Below are 20,509 nucleotides of genomic sequence, written 5' to 3'. Positions count from 1 at the left end.
GTATGCTGGACCATCAGAGCACAGCTGGTGATGTCACTGGCTGCATCCAGTGTAAATATATCTACAAGTTTAGGGGATAGTCACTCTACCTACAAGAAAAGCCTTATTATACTAATATACTTATGTACAAGTAAAAAAAAAACACGGGTTTACTACCACTTTAAAGGATTAAAAAAAATATACAGCTTTTAAGGGTCAATCTACCCAAATTTATATCATTAATTGTTGTAGATGTGGAAGCTTAAGCCAATCATAGATGGTTAGAATCTCGGGCAGTTCAGCAGGAGCTGGTCATGATTTGAACCATGTATGGGCGGGCTGAATGTACCCAGGTTGAACAACTTGGGTACAACCAACCTGCCCAATTTTTTACTTATTGCATGCAGCTGTTTTAGCCACTAGCAGTAATTATTGTGTTCTCCTGGTGGGGACGGCTTCTCCAACCGGGAGAAAACAATGGCTCGACGGGAGGGATTCCCCTGTCAACATTGTCTGTCAACCCGTGGTTGCAGGAAATACATTTTCTCCATCTACGGCTGGCCTTAAACCTCCTGACAATTTCTTGGGGACTCTATTGATGAGATCTCTAAATTCTTTAGTCTACATACTTGCTGTGAACAATATGAGCAAGGGCAACTCTTTCTGTTAACATTTTTTTTTTACTTCATGCTATGGAATATGCAGTAACACTAACTTGGATACACAAAGGTGGGTAGACATACCCAAACTTCCAGGCATACTGACCCTTTAATCAAAATAAAAAAGAGCTACATGGACAAACAGAGTACAATGCCACAATGTATTACAAAATTAAATACTCACACACTGCATGTCCAGAGTTTGACAACTTTTAGCACATTCTGCTCCAGTATTTGAAGTACTGCAATTAGCAAATACCATTGGTGGTACACATGCTAAAAAAAAAAAAAAGTAGAAAGGCAGCAGTTTATTATAAAAGTTCACAAAGGTATTGGGATTTATCATATAGAACTGTTTTTTCCTGACGCATTCATGGCAGCACACACTGGGTTGTGACTCCGCCCCCACAACCTGACAGGATTGGTTAGCTATAAATTTGAAGGGGAGACGCCCCGCACCATTCTCTTTTTTTATCCTCACCTGACAGATTGGACGAACAAGCAAGAAGCATGCCTCTTACCGCAGATCGCCCCAGCAGGTTCAGCCTCTCCTGTTTGGAAGTCCCTCCTGTACAGTCTCTAAATGAGCTTTATGGTGGGAACCCCCGTTCTGGTGGTCTCAGGGGCTCTGGAATTATACTGGCATCTGTAGCAAGCTTTAAAGAAGCTTCAAATCTCGCAGTGGCCCCCACTTTCGCTCTGTCTTTCCTTCCAGTGCAGTGTGTGCTTCCACAAAGGTATTTGTATCATTACATTTGCCACCTAAGGTTAGTCCGTTTTGTACCTTTGCCTGCCTGTTGTTTTTTTCTCAGCTCTGCTGAGCCCTGTGGTTCCTCTGACACCCCATACTCTCGGGGTCACCGCCGCGTTCCCCTCAGCGCTCTGCGCATGCACGCAGCTCAGTGATGATGCCGCCGGTCTCCTCTGCCCTATTCCAAATGGCGGCGCCGTTTAAAAAAAAAAAAAAAAGGAAACAGTCCTATCGCTCTGTAGTTCTGGCTGCAGTCCTGCTGCTCTGCTCTACTCAGAGTGAAGATTGCACCAGGTGTGTGCAGGCTCGTCCCAGTTCAGCCTGGGCCAATTGATTACACACACACAAAAAAAAAAAAAACAGGAACAAATAGGATTGAAGATATAATACATTTATTATATTAATTTATAACATATTATAGGAGAAAGTATATCCATAATTAAACAATTAATATAATCCAAAAAATAAAAAATAAAATAAGGATAGATATATGTATATACAATTATTATATTTAATAAATAGAAATGTTGGGGGGGGGACATATTGTAATGTTTTCCCTTCTCTCTTTTTTCCCACCTTTCCGGGCTGTCTCCCTGCTATCCTCATGGGGGCCACTGCCCTCGCAGACCACCATCAGCTGACCAGGTATAGAGGCCGTCCAGAAGGTGGTAAGTAGAGAAGAGACAAAAAAGAGAGCTTGGCCACTGACGCTACAGTTTTGGTAGCCCTATCGGGTCAAAAGACGCAAGTTTGCGGCACAGAGGGAGATTCTAGCCATGCTTCCGGCAGAAGGCGCAAGAAGTCACTCAAGGTTACCCTCTTGCTTTCTTCAATCAAGGCATAGCCGCTCGCGTCACAGCCACTCCTGTCATAGTCGGTCCCACCGCAGACGATTACCTTCATCCCAGATGGAGCTATCTTACCCGCACCACAGCAAATGTTTGCCAAATATGCGGGGCGCCAGCCTTGCCAGGGGAATTGGCCTGCCGCTCATGCTTCATTGAAGTAACCAAGGATTCGGAGGCCAGAGTATATACTGAGCTCCTAGGAGAATCGCACAGGGATCAATTGTGGGCGATCCTTCCCCAAGCACATCGCCCAGCACCCGGCCGTTACGCCAGGCTGCAAAAACCCTCTCTAAGAATGAGGAGTGTGAGCAGGCGCCGGACTGTCTCTTCTTTTAGTTGAACCATTTGCCCATTCAGTCGAGGAAGCGATCGGCTGGGAAGGGGTTATGGCAGAACCTCTGAAGGTTCAGAAATATTTCCTGGTGCTGAAAAGGGGGTCCTGAATCATTTCCCTTCATCAAAGAGCTGGAAAACCTCATAAAGGATGAGTGGGGGAGATCGCATAAGCGGCCCAGTATGAGCAACAAGTTTGCAGATTGTACCCCTTGTGGGAGTCTAGGATGAATTCTTTGATCAATGCAACTACGGTCGATTCATCTTTAATGCGACTCGCTAGAGACATTTCTCTACCGATTGAAAATGCAGTTACCATCTGGGACGTTCTTGATCGTGAAATCAATATAGAACTGAAGAAAGCCTGCTCCACGGCAGGAGACGCTAGTAGGCCGGCTATCACCACGGCGGCAGTAGCTAATACTATCGCTGCATGGGCGGCTAACGTTGAGAATTCCATTCTAGAAGGAGCCGACCAGGGGAAGATATTCTCCTCCCTGCAGGGAAATTAAGTTGGCTTACGGCTCCTGAGGGGGCGACTTCATGACTGGGAAGAGCCTTATGGCTGAGACCCTGGATAGCGGAGGCAGCATCAAAATCTACTGGTGCAAAACTCCATATGGCGGCTCAAGTGTATTTGGCACAAAGATGGACTTGGCCATCTCCAAGGTTACCGGGGGAAAATCCGGGCTGATTCCCTCCGATAGGAGACCAGAGCCCCAGAAGGGCCCCGCGTACAGACACGATCTTCCTGTCAAGTACAGGGATGCTAGATCCTACCGTCCCGGCAGGAAATTTAGGAGGGACTGGAAGACTCGACCCTCCTTCATGTATTTACAGTAAGCCAAGGCTATCACAGCCGGGGAACAGCAGAAGTCCTTTTTGAGGGTCCGTCTGCCCACTCAGGTGGGCACCAGACTCAAGAGATTCGCTTGGATATGGGCAACTCGTATAACAGATTCATGGACACTATCCTCTATCAAGACCGGTCACAATTGGAAATTCATGGGCACATTGCCAGGGAACACATTCCAGCCTACCAAGTATCTCCGCACCAGAAAGGGAGGGGGTTTTATTCCCCTTTATTTCTGGTACAAAAAAAAAAAAAACAGGGGATCTACGTCCAGTCCTGGACCTAAAGAGGTTCAACAGACGATCAAAATAGAGGCCCTCAGATTGGAAAAGCCTTCAGTCCATTTTGTTGACAGTGGACGTGGGAGACTGGATGCTATCTCCTAGATTTTTCGGACGTTTACCTTCACGTCCCGATCATCCCGCCTTCCAGAGGTCCCTTCGGTTCTCAATCTATCAATCTCATTTCCAATTTTGGTGCCCCCCATTCGGCATCGCCTCAGCACCCAGAGCATTCAGCAAGTCAGGGTGTTCCTAGGGGCAGAATAATATACCAGGTTGTACCGGGTGCAACTCCCTCAAGAGAGGCTGAAGCCCTTACTCCAGAAGGTACAGAATCTGCTATCATCCAGACGTCTACTGTCAGAGCCTGCCTCAGTACCCGGGGGTCCATGTCAGCATCCATACCTTTGATACAGTGGCCCCTGTGACACATGCAAGTCTTACAGAACTCCTTTCTCAGGCAGTGGAATGGAACGTCAATACTCCAAACCATTCACATCCCGAACTGGGTAAAGCAATTAGTATGGTGGTGGACACACCCGTCCAACCTCAGGGAGTGCATTCCAATAGTTCCCCCAAGTCCAGAAGTAGTAACATCGGACGCCAGCCAGGGGGGATGGGGTCCACACTATCTAGACCAAGTAGCCCAAGGACAGTGGCACTTTCAGGCTCAGGGCATAGTGTCAAATATTTTAGAGCTCAGAGCAGCCTTTCAGGCTCTTCTGGCCGTTGCGCCTCTTCTAGAGGGGAAGAGTGTCCTGATCAGGATGGACAACAAGTAGCGGTGTCATGTATCCAGATACAGGGGGCATCAGGAGTCGCACGCTTCAAGAGGAAGTTTGCCCATATTGGAAAGGGCACAAGTGCACCTGTTAGATCTATGGGCAGTGTACGTCCCGGCAACACAGAATTCGTTGGCCAACTACCTAAGCCGAGAGACACTTTCAAACAACGAATGGTCCCTGAACCAACAGGTATTCTCCATTCTTACGAAAACTTGTGGAATACCAGATGTCGACCTAGCGGCCACGCCAAAGAACTCCAAGTGTCAGAGGTTCCTGTCCAGAGCCCACTTTCCATCAGCCGAAGGGACAAACTGCCTAGCTCTTCCATGGAGCTTCGAGCTGGGGTACATTTTTCTTCCAACTTCTCGGATTACAAGATTCCTGTCCCGACTTCGGAGGTCCTCAGCCACGGTTATTGTACTAATACCGTTCCGACCGAGGAGGCCATGGTTTACGACCCTGCTACAACTAGGTACGCGGCCTCCAATACATCTTCCAGTAACCTGGGATCTCATACATCAGAGGCAATTCTTCCATCCAGCCCAGAGAAGCTGCATTTGCCAGCTTGGAAGTTGAGAGGGCTAGGTTAGGGGAACTAGGATACTCTCAGGAGGTAATATAAACCTTATTACAAGCTCTAAGGAGCTCCACTGATGTCACCTATACTAGGATCTGGGAGAGGTTCGTGTCGTCGCAGCAAAGAGATTGGAATCCCATCTCAAATTCTTGAATTTCTTCAGTCAGGGCTTAACAAGGGCCCGGGTACCCTGAAGGTGCAAGTATCCGCCCTTTCAGCCATGACGGGTACTAGATGGGCTCTTCATCATCCGGTCACTCTGTTCCTCAGGGCCTGCGTAAGATCAGACCATCTAGGAGGCCAGCCTTTCCAACAGGGGATCTCTGTGTAGTACTCGAGGCCCTGTCCAATCCACCCTTTTCTCCATTCAACTTAGTCTCACCGTGGAACCTAGCTCTGAAGATGGCTTCCCGTATTGCGATCACCTCAGCTAAGAGGACGTCAGAGATACAAGCACTTATGGCTACGGAACCCCTATTTAGTGTTCTCCCCTGACAGAGTGGTTCTGAAGCCCTCAGACCATTTCTATCCAAGGGTAACTTCCTCCTTTCATTATAACCAGGACATCGTCCTTCCATCTTTTACTAATGAGAGGGGCGAGTCCCATGCCTAGGATGTCAAACCTACCATCTCCAGTTACTTCACAGCTACATCTCAGGAAGACGGATTCTGTCTTAATTATCCCACACGGGAGCAGACGAGGTCAGCCAGCTACCTCCCGTACCATTACCTCTTGGTTGTTAGTGCTATCGCGGAGACCTATTCCATCCAACAACTTACGACTCCTAAAGAGCATTAGGGCTCATTCGACAGCGGCAGTGGCCACTTCTTGGGCAGCATATTGCGGGATTTCACCGGAAACCATAGGCAGAACAGCAACTTGGTCTTCCCAACACATCTTAATTTCTCACTACAGAGTGGATTCTGCTCTCCTGGCTACCGTCGACTTTGGCAGATCTGTTCTTAGAGCCAATTCCTCAGCGCTATAGAGAATAAATATTACTGTTTTCTTGCACCCTCCCGACTGGCGAGTTATTTCCCAGTGTGTGCTGCCATGAATGCGTCAGGAAAACGGAAAATTGTATACTCACCTTTCCGTAATTTTCCTTTCCTGACGCATCTTCATGGCAGCACACAGATGCCCGCCCTATTGTTTTATGATGATATATACAGAGAATGGTGCGGGGCGTCTCCCCTTCAAATTTATAGCTAACCAATCCTGTCAGGTTGTGGGGGCGGAGTCACAACCCAGTGTGTGCTGCCATGAAGATGCGTCAGGAAAGGAAAATTACGGAAAGGTGAGTATACAATTTTCCGTTTTTTCAGTGTTTAGGTATACACCCTCAAGTTTGAGCCTAGAATATTTGACACCTGGGGCAGATTATTTTCTCTAACACCCTCTGCTCTATACAACAAAGTCATTGTCATTAATAGTTATTAAATTAAACAAATTATAATTGTAATGGCCAGAAAATGAACTGGCGACGTAACATTGAGTGGCAAGTACTGTATTCAGAAAGCACTTGCTCCCAAAGTTACGTCGACGTATCGTAAATGGGCCAACGTAAGCCCGTGTAATTTAAAGTAGCAAGGCAGTGGGCGTGTTGTATTGTAATGAAGCGTGACCCCATGTAAATGCATGTTTGATCGAACGGCGCATGCGCGCGCATGCTCAAAATAACGTCGCAAATACTCCCTAAGATACGTCGGCTCAATGCTTTGTCGACGTGAAGGTAACTTACGCCCAGCCCCATTCACGTACGACTTACGCAAACGACGTAAAATACGACGCTGTTCCGACGTTTCCAACGTCCATACCTTAACATGACTTACCCCTGCTTTATGAGGGGTAAAGTTACGCCGGACCGACGCCTTACGTAAACCGCGTAGCTAAATCCGAAGGGTGCAAGTACGTTTTTGAATCGGCGTATCTAGGTAATTTGCATATTTAACGCGTAAATCTACGAAAGCACCCCTAGCGGCCAGTGTAAATATGCGCCCAAGATACTACGGCGTAAGACACTTATGTCGGTCGTATCTTGGCCAAATTCAGGCGTAACTGCCTATATGAATCAGCGCATAGATACGACGGCGCTCATTTGGACTTACGATGGCGTATCTGGAGATACGCCGTCGTAAGTCCTTTCTGAATCCAGGCCAGAATGTTTAAATTGGTGTGCCCTTTTAATTGCTAGTCAGTGTAAAAGTGCTCCATCACACTGGATGCTGATGTTCTGTCTCCATTTATGCTGGTGGTCAGTGTAATGCCCACGTTATATACGCAAACTGTTGGCGCTATATAAATCCTGTATAATAATAATAATAATAATAGTCACTGTAGTGCCCCCAGGTACTGTATATTGGTGGTCAGTACAATGCTCCCAGTTTAATTGACAGTCAGTATAGTTCCCCCGGTCACATTACATTTGTATGCAGTATGGTTACCAGTTATATTGATGCTCAGTGCTGTGGTGTGCAGTGACAGTCAATGTAGTGCTCCCCTTTAATTTGGTGGTCAGAGTTTAGTCTCTCTTTTTTTAAGTTTTTAAAATGTTTAAGTATACAGAGAAACAACATACAGAACAGATCCTAGATCAGTCCGTATAGGATAAACATCTTGGGCCAGATTCATAAAGGACTTACGACGGCGTATCTCCAGATACGCCGTCGTAAGTCAGAATGTGAGGCGTCGTATGTATGCGCCTGATTCAAAGAATCAGATACGCCAGAATTTGTCCAAGATACGACTGACGTAAGTCTTTTACGCCGTCGTATCTTGGGTGCATATTTACGCTGGCCGATAGGGGCGCTTCGGTAGATTTACGCGTAGAATATGCAAATGAGCTAGATACGCTGATTCAGAAACGTACTTGCGCCCGTCGGATTTAGATACGCCGTTTACGTAAGGCTTACGTCCGGCGTAACGTTACCCCTGCTATATGAGGCGCAGCCAATGCAAAGTATGGATGTCGGAACAGCCGTCGAATTTTACGTTGTTTACGTAAGTTGTACGTGAATGGGTCTGGGGGTAGGTTACGTTTACGTCACAGGCATTGAGCCAGCGTATGTTAGGGAGTAAATTCAACGTGATACTGAGCATGCGAGCGCATGCGCCGTTCGTTCGGCTCTTTATTAACAAGGGGTTACGATTCATTTAAATACATCACGCCCACCTTCCACCTACTTTGAATTATGCGGGCTTACGCTAGCCTATTTAAGCTACGCCAGCGCAAAGTTGTCGGCAAGAGCTTTGTGAATACTGATCTCCCCTCACTATCTTACGGCGGCGTAGCGCATATCAGATGCGCTACGCCGCACTAAAGATACTCCAATGTATCTAAATTGCGGCCATAGATACCGAAGTGCATAAACAGTGTATATCCAAGCTATTGACATCATTAACATCTTAGTTGAAACACAGATGAAAGAATGAAAGGACAACAATCCTTACTCCAGAACATAACAAATTATTAGACATGTGCACACTGAAATATTTTGTTTCTGAACTTCGTTTTCGTCCAAAAAATACATTTATTTAGTAACTCCCGAAATTCTTTTTTTTATTTCATTTCGTTAAATGCATTCGTCCGAAAATCCAAATTAATTAAGGTCGAATCTGTCAATTGAAGGCTTATGTTGTCTTTTCGAATGTTCTAAGGTTTGACGGAGCAGCTAAACTGTATGACGCCGCAATTGTACATTTCCGGTCGAATGTTCCGCCTACAAGCTATAGAAGAATTCTAATGTTGTATGACACTGGTATTAATTATATTTATAAATTATTATTACTAGTCAACCAACATTCAAATTCTTCTATAGCCTATGGGCCGAGCATTTGACCGAAAATGTACGATTGCAGCGTTGCACAGTTTAGCTGCTTGTCAAATCTTCTTAGAACTTTCAAAAGACACTATAAGCCTTCAATGACAGATTCAACGTTTGTATGTTTTTCGCCGCTTCAACGAATCTTCGTCGTTCATGTCGAATGGTCTACCCCAACACTGTCTCTAAAGTGTCAAATATTTTCTCTCTATTTCGAATCTTTCCTCTCTATGTAGAATAATCTTGGACTAATAAAGTTAAGGTTAGGCACATTCAACCACAGGTTGCTATTGTCAGCGTCATTTTGAATCTCCTATCTATATCGAACTGTTGTAGCAACGAAAACTAAAATAAAGCATTTTTTATGTCAGATCTTTTGGATTTCAGATTCTGTGCGTTTGTTTTCGTTTGTTAAAACAATAACGAAAATACCTGAAATTCAGACGAAAATTCATTCGGATGAAAAACGAATGCACATGTCTACAAATTATATACTGAGTACAGTAATACAGACTAACCAGATGTAAGAGAATAAGGGTCCCCACTGTAGCATCAAGGAAACCAGATGGTCACATGTGCATATTGAGTGGATGAACCTTTTCAATGCCCTTTCCCATATCCTTAGAGAGAAAAAAGGCACCAAAAAGGGACATTCTAAAAGGAGAACTTACACCAGACAAAAAAAAAGGAAAGAGAAAAAAGAAGAGAGAGGAAAAAAACTAGTGAAGATGAAGGGGAAGGTAAAAAGGGAAGGGGAAGAAGATGATGATAGGTAGTGTGAGGGCATACCCTCATGACCGGGTCCCAGAGGTGCTTCCATGTTTAAACGTTAGCGGACATAAAGGGAGTAAAGTTGGAGGAATAATAAAAGTAGTTCCAAGTAGTCCACATACAGCTGTGAGATTCAGATTTATCCCCTTCTCTAGCAATCATGCTATATAGTCAATGTAGGTCAGTTAACAAGCCCAGGCAGCCAGTGATGGAGGTTCAGGATGACTCCAGCAGCTGGCAATAACAGGCCATGCTGCTGTCAGGAAGTGTCTAATCAAGCATTAGGAGCATTCTAGGAGCATAAATTGCACATAAAATTTCCTAATGACCTAACACAATTTTGAAGGCCCTGGAACACCAGGACAATGGAATTACCCATAAAATGACCCGAATTTCTATGAGGCATAATGAGTCTTTTGAACGGTTCATTTTTTCCACAAGTCTTCGGAAAACGTGGAAAGAAAATGAAAACATATTTTTTTTTTTTTTACAGAAAGTGGTAAATTTCTAGGATATTTCTAACACACAGCATGTACAGTACATAGCAAAAATTACACCCCAAAATACACTCTGCTACTCCTCTCGAGTATGGCAATACCATTTGTGTGAGACTTTTACATAGCCTGGCCACATACAGAGGTCTAACATGCAGGGAGTGCCATCAGGAATTCTAGGAGCATAACTTTTGAAGGTCCTGGAGCACCAGGACAGTGGAATTACCCACAAAATTACTCAATTTTGGAAAGCTAACACCCCAACATATTTTCTTTGAGGCATGGGCTATAGATAGGTACTCGGGTACACTGATGGGCTGGTGACAGGTACTCGGGTATTCAGATGGGCTGGTGACAGGTACTCGGGTATTCAGTTTGACTGGTGACTGGTACTCTGGTATTCAGATGGTCTGGTGACAGGTACTCAGATGGGCTGGTGACAGGTACTCGGGTACTCTGATGGTCTGGGCCAGATACTTGGGTACTCTGATGGGCTGGTGACAGGTACTCGGGTACTCAGGTGGGCTGTGAGGGGTACTTTGATGCTGTTGCGATAATGAAAAAAAAATCCTCCTCTGCTCCCAACCCTGGGCCCCTCTGATAACCTGATGGAGCCAAAGGGAAGGTAATTTAAAGGGGTTGTAAAGGTTAGTGTTTTTTTCACCTTAATGCATCCTATGGTAAAATCCATAGGCTGTGGTCTAGTAAAATCCATTTATTCATGTACGCAGAAATAAACAATTAAGCTGCCCTGGGCCCCCCTGTTTAGCTGCTGGGGCCTGGGCCCAGTACAACAGGACCAGTTGTACTTCCTTATCAGCGGACCTGCATGCACCATCTATCAGAGGACTGGAATTCTAAGGGTGACAGTGCCTGATTGAAAGTAAAGCCTGGTACACACGATCAGGTTTTCTGCGGACAAAGCGTAGGGCTTTTGTCTGAAGGGCGTTGGCACTGAACTTGTATTGCATACAAACGGCAAATAATTGTTGGCTGACAAACACAAAACAACATGTTTTTTCAGCTATTTAGAGCCACCCTTTGGACAACTTCTTCTAATGTTGTATTATGGTTAGTATTGCTTCTGAGAATGTGTGTTGTACTTTGGATTTTTTTTCCGACAGACTTGTGTACACACGATCAGATAACCCAACATTACACATTTGTTCTCAGAAATTTTTAAAGCATGCTATCCCACATTTGTTGTCAAAAATTCCGACAATAATTGTCCAATGGAGCATACAAACGGTCGGATTATGTGACAACATCCTGTCATCACACAATTCCCGTTGGAAAATCCGATCGTGTGTACAAGGCTTTAGTGTTGCAACAAAAGTCTTGCTGTCCTTAATGCAACCTAATCCATGAGATGGAAAGTACATAACTGTACTTTCCATTAAACAGGATCTGTTCTGTACATCCATTCAAGTTTGTTTTGTTTTTTTGAGAGATTTTTTTAGCACAGTAAAAGACCTAGCAAATAATTGGGGCTCATTTAATAAAGAGGTTGAGCATGAGCACTCAAGAAATTGTAGGTTTGCTCACTTTAAAGAGGAAGTAAACCCTAGTTTTTCCCTTTTTTTTTTTTTTTTTTTTTTTTTTTTAAATCCACCTGCAAGAAAAGTCATAATGAGCTAGTATGCACAGCAAACTAGCTCATTATGTGTCACTTACCTGAGAACGAAGCCCCCGAAGTCCACCTCGGTCCCGTCCACCGCCACCGCCATGTCCCCTGGAGCTTCTTCCTGGTTCCCGCGCATGCCATTCACAAAAACGGAACCGCTCAGTGAGCCTGCGCCATTGTCTACGGAACTCATGCACCGTAGACAGCGGTGCAGTTTCTGTGAAAATATCTCCTTAACCCTGTAGGAGATATTTCTTGCACCTACAGGTAAGCCTTGATATAGGTTTACCTGTAGGTGCAAGTTGCCATTGTGGATTTACAACCACTTTAAATACGATGTTATGTACCAATGCTATAAATAAACTGGAATTGTCTTTTCACCTGATTGAATAAGTTTAGCAAATTTTCACTTAAAAAGTATGTAAACCTGATTCTTGAAATTTGAGATGGGCACATCTGCAGTGTTTTCTCACCCCTTTTAAAAGCACTAAGTCCCGTGGCTTTCTCTTGCTCCGTTCTTCTGTTATCGGCATGATAACTTCTGACAAGTTCTCACCAGGCTACAATTTGTGTTGGGATGGGTTCTATAAATAGATTAGCAGAGAGCTGGTCTATTCATAACACAGCTCTGCAAGTCTCTGCCTATGTGGAGGGGGTTTGTGTGCCTTTGCTCCAATCAGCTGTCTCCCAGTGTATGGCAAGAATCCACACCCACAGGTGACTCAGTAAGAGAAAATTCTAACAGGATGTGCTCTTTCTAAACAGTATATAAAGCTGAAGACTGCAGATACACATGTAAAACTTATGTAGGGAGATTTGTTTAATCTCTGTGTATCATCTGAGGCTGTTCACTTCACTGGGCACATGTGAGGGTTTACATCCACTTTAATTTATTGAATAAAGATTCTCATTATTTTTTTTGTATCAACCTCAATGAGTCATGCCGCGTACACACCATCACTTTATGTGATGAAAAAAAACTACGTTTTTAAAAACGTCAATTAAAATTACCGTGTGTGGGGGAAAACGTTGTTTTATGTCTTGTGAAAAACGACAAAAAAAAATTGAAGCATGCCTTCTTTTTTGTGTCAATTAAAATGATAGTGTGTGGGCAAAACAAAGTTTTTAAACCCGCGCATGCTCAGAAGCAAGTTATGAAGCGAGCTTCAATGGAAAAGAGTGCTGAACGTAACCGCGCTTTGCTAGAGCATTTTGAAAAAAACGATGGTGTGTAGGCAACGTTGTTTTTGAAAATGAAGTTTCAAAAACGTCGTTTTTTTACTTCACAAAAAATTTCTCTTTTTTCATCACATAAAGTGATGGTGTGTACGCGGCATCAGTCTTGCTTATGCTAAGATCATTTTACTTGTTAGTGTGATCATATACAAAATTGGAGGGCCAGATGTGAGATATGGATCATCACAAATGCTTTTTTTTTGTGTAGCTGGGCAATTTCTTCTTTTTATTGTCTATAGGAGCAGGACACAACATGACCAATCTATCATTCTTAGACATTTACCTGCCTACCACCATCATTACTTATACTCTCAAAAACAATATAGTGAAATGTACTTTAAAAAAGAACAGCTAATGGGTATCCAGAGGTTCATAATTGTAGTCAAAACATTGTCTGAATATTTAGATCTGTCTAACCTGCAACGCACTATGCATTTCTGGAAACCATAATATATGCATTATATAAATCCATATTGGATAGATCTTAACTGATATTCTGAGGAATCAAAACATTTGCAATTCATTGATTTGTCTGTTTCTCCAACTGCTCTTTTTGACCTGTGTTGACTGATAACTATAAATACTGTAAAAACTATAAGAAAAATGTAATTCAATTTTTTTATTACCTTTATTGGATTGTTTCAAGCAGTTTAGCTTTCCTTTGGTACAAGTGCTGCAAATTATAAAATGCCAAGTAAACCATAAATGTGCAATTCAATTTTGTGTTTATAGGGCGTAAGCTCAAATATCAGAGATGTGCGGTTAGTTTTGTTCTGAATTTTAATTCGGACAAATGTTTCATTATTTGCAAACTCAGATGTATCCGAATTTACAATAGTAACACATTTACATGAATCCGAAATAACAAATCAATATTTTGGACAAAATTCAAACAGTATCTAATCAAATTTGAATTGTTTTTGAATCAAATTAAAAATTCAGAAGAGAATAGAATACAAAATAAAGGAACAGAATAGAATAGAAAATACAATTATATAATATATGAGTAAAACAGAACAGAATACAAAATAAAATAGAATAGGAAATAAAGGAATAAAATAGAATAAAAATAGAATAGAATAAAATAGAATATAACCATCTTCTGAAATTTGAATTTCAAATAGAATACATTTAAATTTGAATATAATAGGAAAGAATAGAATAGAAAATAATAGAAAATAAAAGAATATAACCATTTCCCCAAATTCTAATAAAATAAATTTGAATTTGAAAAGGATAGAAAAAAAATTGATTAGAATAGAAAATAAAAGAATAGAACAGAAAAAAACAATAGACTAGAATATAACCATCTTCTGAAATTCAAATTTTGAATAGAATAAATTAGAATAGAATAGAAAATAAAATAGAAAATAATAGAATAAACAATAGAAAAGAATAGACAGACTATAACAATATAAGCGTTTTCCGAAATTTTAATAAAATACATTTGAATTTGCATAGAATAGAAAAGAACAGGATATAAAATAAAATAATAAAATAGAAAAAAACAAAGAAAATAATGGAATAGAAAAAATATAACCATCTTCCAGAATTCAAATAGAATCAATTCAATTTTGAATATAATTAAAATAGAATGCAATTCAAATGGAATTCAAATAAAATTCCATTCAAATTCTAATGCAATTTGAATGGAATTCGAATTCAAATAATCTAAACAAATTCTGAAAATGAATTAAACAAATTAAGCAAATTTAACTAAACTAATTTATACTGAATAGAAACAAAACAAATGTTTTCGTTCTGCATCTGTATATCAAATATGCAGTGTACTAGTTTGTATCCCACTGTACATAAAAAAAAGTTTGAAAAGACTTTCTTTTGACAATGACAAGATTTATAAAATTGTATGAAACAAAACTCTCTCAAGCACAGAGCAAATGCTTAGATGCTTGGTTTTATTTTCTAGCCTGCACTAGAAAACTTACTCCTGAAACTTGACTCCAGGGGTAGGCAATACTTTGAGCATAGTGTGCCGAATTTTCTTTTTAACCACTTCAATACCCAGCCATAGTAATATGATATCCACAGATGGGATCTACCATCCTGGGTGGATGTCATGTTACGTCCTGGGCTTTGTGGGGGGATATCTGAATGATGCCTGCAGCTAGAGGCATCATTCAGATATCCTTTTCTTCTGCCGGCGATTCTGTGCACGATAAGAATGATCATAGCGGCAGTTCCGCCGCTTGATCATTCTTATAGGCGGCGGCCGTTGTCACATGACGAGCATAGAGGTGACTGGTGACCTTCGGAGGCCGGGGCATGATGTGATGATGTCACGCCCGGGTTCCCAGAAGTAAACAAAGCCGCGATTGTGGCTAGTAAGCATGAGATCGGTGAATTTTTTTCACAATCTCATGCTTTCCAGCATGAAGGAGAGATGTGGGGTCTTATTGACCCCGCATCTCTCCATAACGAGGACCTGTCACACGCCATTCCTATTACAAGGGATGTTTACCTCAGCAATTTTAAAGCGTGACATGTTAGGTATCTATTTACTCGGCGTAACATTATCTTTCATATTTTACAAAAAAATTGGGCTGCTAGTGCTTAATCATGGCTAGTTACTAGCCATGATTAAGCACTATCTCAGTGCGAAACGCGTCGGCTGTTCCCCTGTTCCTTTGCTGTAACCTTGTCAATTGATGTATTTGCTGTTCATTTGAATAAAAAGACAACCTTTTTGGTTATTGGAGTGCGGCTATCCATTTCCTCTCTTTGTATCTTATGCATGGCCAGTGCATTGCCAGCACCCACAGTATCCTGAGTCAGTCTACTCTACATAGCGACCCACCTGGAGAGGTGATCCTCTTTTTTCTCTATTTGCTTTGGATAAGGCATGGGATGAGGTCAGCAGGTCAGAAGATGGGGAAAGTAAGGTATAGAACAGAGGTCAGCATGGCAGTGTACAGGGTCAGCAGGAGATGGGAAAGAGGTCAGTGGGGCAGAGGATGGGGTCATCAGGGCATAGGACAGGTGTAGAGGGCAGAGGACTGGGGTCAGCATGGCAGTGTACAGGGTCAGCAGGAGATGGGAAAGAGGTCAGTGGGGCAGAGGATGGGGTCATCAGGGCATAGGACAGGTGTAGAGGACTGGGGTCAGCAGGGCAGAGGACTGGGGTCAGCAGGGCAGAGGACTGGGGTCAGCAGGGCAGCGGACTGGGGTCAGTGGGGCATGAGAAGAGCTCAGCAGCATATAGGACAGGGTGCCATCTCTGGCACATGTGATGGGAGTTGCCGACCCCTGTTCTAGTCCTTTACTAAATCAGCCTTCACCTGCTTAAAGGATTAAAGGATACATAAACCCAAAAACAAACATGTCACATATTGTAGCTTACAAGTCCTTACATGTGATGGCTGCATTAGGTTGATTTTGGTGTGTGTGAGTAAGTAACTCCTGCGCTACAATGTGTGCTCAGATTAAGTCAATTATAACAGAAATATAAATAGAATCAATATATTAATATATAGAAAATCAACGAGTTTCTGCATGCACAAAATTGTGTACAACCAATTCATGAGTATCAAAATAAAATAAATATGTGCTACGCTACCAATCCTCAAACATTCAAATGTGTCACAACATACTAAGAGTGTGATGTACACTCATTTAAAATCGCATCCAACCTCCAGCTGAAGAGAAGCAAGCTGGAAGTGATTTTACATGTGTGTGTATATCACACCATTAACCACTTAAGGACCTTGCCTGTTTTTCAGATTTGGCGTTTACAAGATTAAAACATTTTTTTTTGCTAGAAAATTACTTAAAACCCCCAAACATTATACATTTTTTCTAACACACTAGAAAATAAAATGGCGGTCATTGCAATACTTTTTGTCACACCGTATTTGCGCAGCAGTCTTACAAGCACACTTTTTTTGGAAAAAATTCACTTTTTTTAATAAAAAAATAAGACAACAGTAAAGTTAGCCCATTTTTTGTACTGTATATATTGTGAAAGATAATGTTACGCTGAGTAAAATGATACCCAACATGTCACGCTTCAAAATTGCGCCCACTCGTGGAATGGCGTCAAACTTTTACCCTTAAAAATCTCCATAGGCGACGTTTAAAAAATTCTATAGGTTGCATCTTTTGAGCTACAGAGGAGGTCTAGGGCTAGAATCATTGCTCTCACTCTAATGATCGCGGCAATACCTCACTTGTGTTGTTTGAACACTGTTTTCATATGCGAGCACTACTCACGTATGCGTTCGCGTATGCGTTCGCGTATGCGCGCGAGCTCGTCGGGACGGGGCGCTTTTAAACATTTTTTTTTTTGTTTTCTTATTTATTTTTTACATTTTTACACTGAAAAAAAAAAGGATCACTTTTATTAATGTAAACATCCCTTATAATAAAAAAAGCATGACAGGTCCTCTTAAATATGAGATCTGGGGTCAAAAAGACCTCAGATCTCATATTTAGACTTGAAAAAATGACAACAAGAAAATATTGCTTTAACCACTTCAATACAGGGCTTTAAAACCCACCTCCATACCGGGACTATTCTGACACTTCTCTCCTACATGTACAAATCATCATTATTTTGCTAAAAAATTACTCAGAACCCCCAAACATTATATATGTTTTTTTAGCAGACACCCTAGGGAATGAAATGGCGGTCATTGCAACTTTTTATTTCGCACTGTATTTGCGCAATAATTTTTCAAACGCCTTTTTTTTTAAAGAAAATGGTTTCATGAATTAAAAAATAACAAAACAGTAAAGTTAGCCCAATTTTTTTTGTAAAATATGAAAGATGATGTTACGCCGAGTAAATAGATACCTAACATGTCATGCTTTAAAATTGCGCACACTCATGGAATGGCGCCAAACTTCGTTACTTAAAAATCTCCATAGGCGACGCTTTTATTTTTTTACAGGTTACCAGTTCAGAGTTACAGAGGAGGTCTAGTGCTAGAATTGTTGCACACACTCTAACGCACGCAGCGACACCTCACATGTGTGGTTTGAACAATGTTTACATACGTGGACGGAACTTACATGTGCGTTCGCTTCTGAGCGCGAGCTACCGGGGGCAGGGGCGTTTAAATTATTATTTTTTTACTTATTTATTTATTTTTTACACTTTGTTTTTAACATTTTTTTTTTTCGATTGCTTTGATTCCTATTACAAGGAATGTAAACATCCCTTGTAGTAGGAATAGTGTGTGACAGGTCTTCTTTAAGGAGAGATGCGGGGTCAATAAGACCCCATATCTCTCCTCCAGGCTGGAAAGAATGAGATTGTGAAAAAAAAATTAACAGATCGTTCTTACGGTGCACAGGATCGCCGCCGGAAGAAAATGGTATCTGAATGATGCCTCTAGGTGCAGGCATCATTCAGATATCCCCGCACAAAGTACAGGACGTCATACAGTCCTGGTCAAAAGTTTAAGACCACTTGAAAAATGGCAAAAAATCATATTTGACATTGTTGGATCTTAACAAGGGTCCAAGTAGAGCTTCAACATGCAACAAGAAGAAATGAGAGTGAGACAAAACATTTTTTGAGCATTCAATTAATTGAAAATAACGAATAAACTGAAACCGGTCGTTTTTCAGCTGATCAAAAGTTTAGGACCACATGCCTTTAACCACTTCCCGACGGCCGTACGACTTTGTACGGCCGCAGGGTGGTTCTACTTCTCTGAGTGGCCGTCTTTATAAGGCCTCCGCTCCTCCTGGCCACTGGGGGGCGCGCGCCCGCTGCATCACTGGGATGCTGATGCGCGTGCCTGGCGGCCGTGATGTCCGCCAGGCTCCCACGATCGGCGGTTACAGAGACAAGGATGTGGATCTGTGTGTGTAAACACACAGATCCATGTCCTGTCAGAGAGAGAGGAGACCGATCTGTGTCTCTTGTACATAGGGACACAGATCGGTCACCTCCCCCAGTCACTCCCCTTCCCCCACAGTTAGTAACACTCACTAAGGTACACATTTAACCCCTCCCTCACCCCCTAGTGTTAACCCCTTCAATGCCAGTCACATTTATACCGTAATTAGTGCATATTTATAGCACTGATCGCAGTATAAATGTGAATGGTGCCAAAAATGTGTTAAAAGTGTCCGATGTGTCCGCCATAATGTCGCAGTACAGATAAAAATTGCAGATCGCCACCATTACTAGTAAAAAAAATAAAATAATAATAATTCTGTCCCCTATTTTGTAGGCGCTATAACTTTTGCGCAAACCATTCGCTTATTGCGATTTTTTTTTTTTTACCAAAAATATGTAAAATACGTATCGGCCTAGACTGAGAAAAAAAACCAAAATAAAAAAATCGAGCTATTTATTTTTTAGCAACAAGTAAAAAATATATTTTTTTTTCAAAATTGTCGCTCTATTTTTGTTTATAGCGCAAAAAATAAAAACCGCAGAGGTGATCAAATACCACCAAAAGAAAGCTCTATTTGTGGGAAAAAAAGGATGTCAATTTTGTTTGGGAGCCACGACCGCGCAATTGTCAGTTAAAGCGACGCAATGCCGAATCGCAAAAAGTCCTCTGGTCAGGAAGGGGGTTTAAGTGCCCAGTAAGGAAGTGGTTAAAAGGCCAAATCTGTGCAAAGATGTGGATTCATTGTCATTTTCTGTCAGGTAGTCACACGTTGTGATGGCAAAGGCAAAAAAACTCTCCCTTTTTGAACGTGGTCGGGTTGCTGAACTGCATAAGCAGGGTCTCTCATCAAGACACTGGACGATCTTCGACCCAAATTAAGGCCCTTACTGGTTCTGACTGCAGCCCCATAACCATCAGACGGCATCTGAGACTGAATGTCTTCAAAAACAAAAAATGTCTTCAAAAACCTCCTTGAACGCCACAGAACTGCTCGTTTGGACTTTGCAAGAGAGCACCAAACATGGGACATTCAAAGGTGGAAGAAAGTTTTATTCTCTGATGAGAAAAAATGTAACCTTGATGGTCCTGATGGTTTCCAATGTTACTGGCATGACAAGCAGATCCCACCTGAGATGTTTTCTACCCGCCACAGTGGAGGGGGCGCCATAATGGTCTGGGGTGCTTTTTCCTTCAGTGGAACAATGGAGCTTCAGGAAGTGCAGGGACTTCAAACGGCCGCTCGCAATGTCCAGATGTTGCAGAGAGAATTCCTCATGACTGAGGGCCCTCGTCTGTGTGGTAACGACTGGGTTTTTCAACAGGACAACACTACAGTACACAATGCCCGCAGGACAAGGGACTTCTTCCAGGAGAATAACATCACTCTTCGTGTTTCCCTGATCTAAATCTACTTGAGAACCTTTGGGGATGGATGGCAAGGGAAGTTTACAAAAATGGACAACAGTTCCAGACAGTAGATGGCCTTCGTGCGGCTGTCTTCATCACTTGGAGAAATGTTCCCACTCACCTCATGGAAACGCTTGCATCAAGCATGCCAAAACAAATTTTTGAAGTGATCAACAATAACGGCGGAGCTACTCATTACTGAGTTCATGTTTGGAAGTTGGA

General features: G+C 42.2%; 1 protein-coding gene across 1 annotated transcript in view; it reads right to left on the bottom strand.

Moving 5' to 3' along the window:
• The window catches only part of LOC120916795, a 191,478-nt gene that overhangs the window by 36,613 nt on the left and 134,356 nt on the right, over positions 1 to 20,509 (bottom strand). Inside the window, exon 19 of the mRNA XM_040327732.1 lies at positions 823 to 914. Within this exon, the coding sequence (XP_040183666.1) occupies positions 823 to 914 (92 nt within the window). The remainder of the gene's footprint in view (positions 1 to 822; positions 915 to 20,509) is intronic.

Source organism: Rana temporaria, chromosome 11 (assembly GCF_905171775.1).
Source record: "Rana temporaria chromosome 11, aRanTem1.1, whole genome shotgun sequence".
NCBI classification, from domain to species: domain Eukaryota; kingdom Metazoa; phylum Chordata; class Amphibia; order Anura; family Ranidae; genus Rana; species Rana temporaria.
The sequence above is the reverse complement of the archived record's forward strand: the minus strand, read 5'-3'. Positions and strand labels throughout refer to the sequence as shown.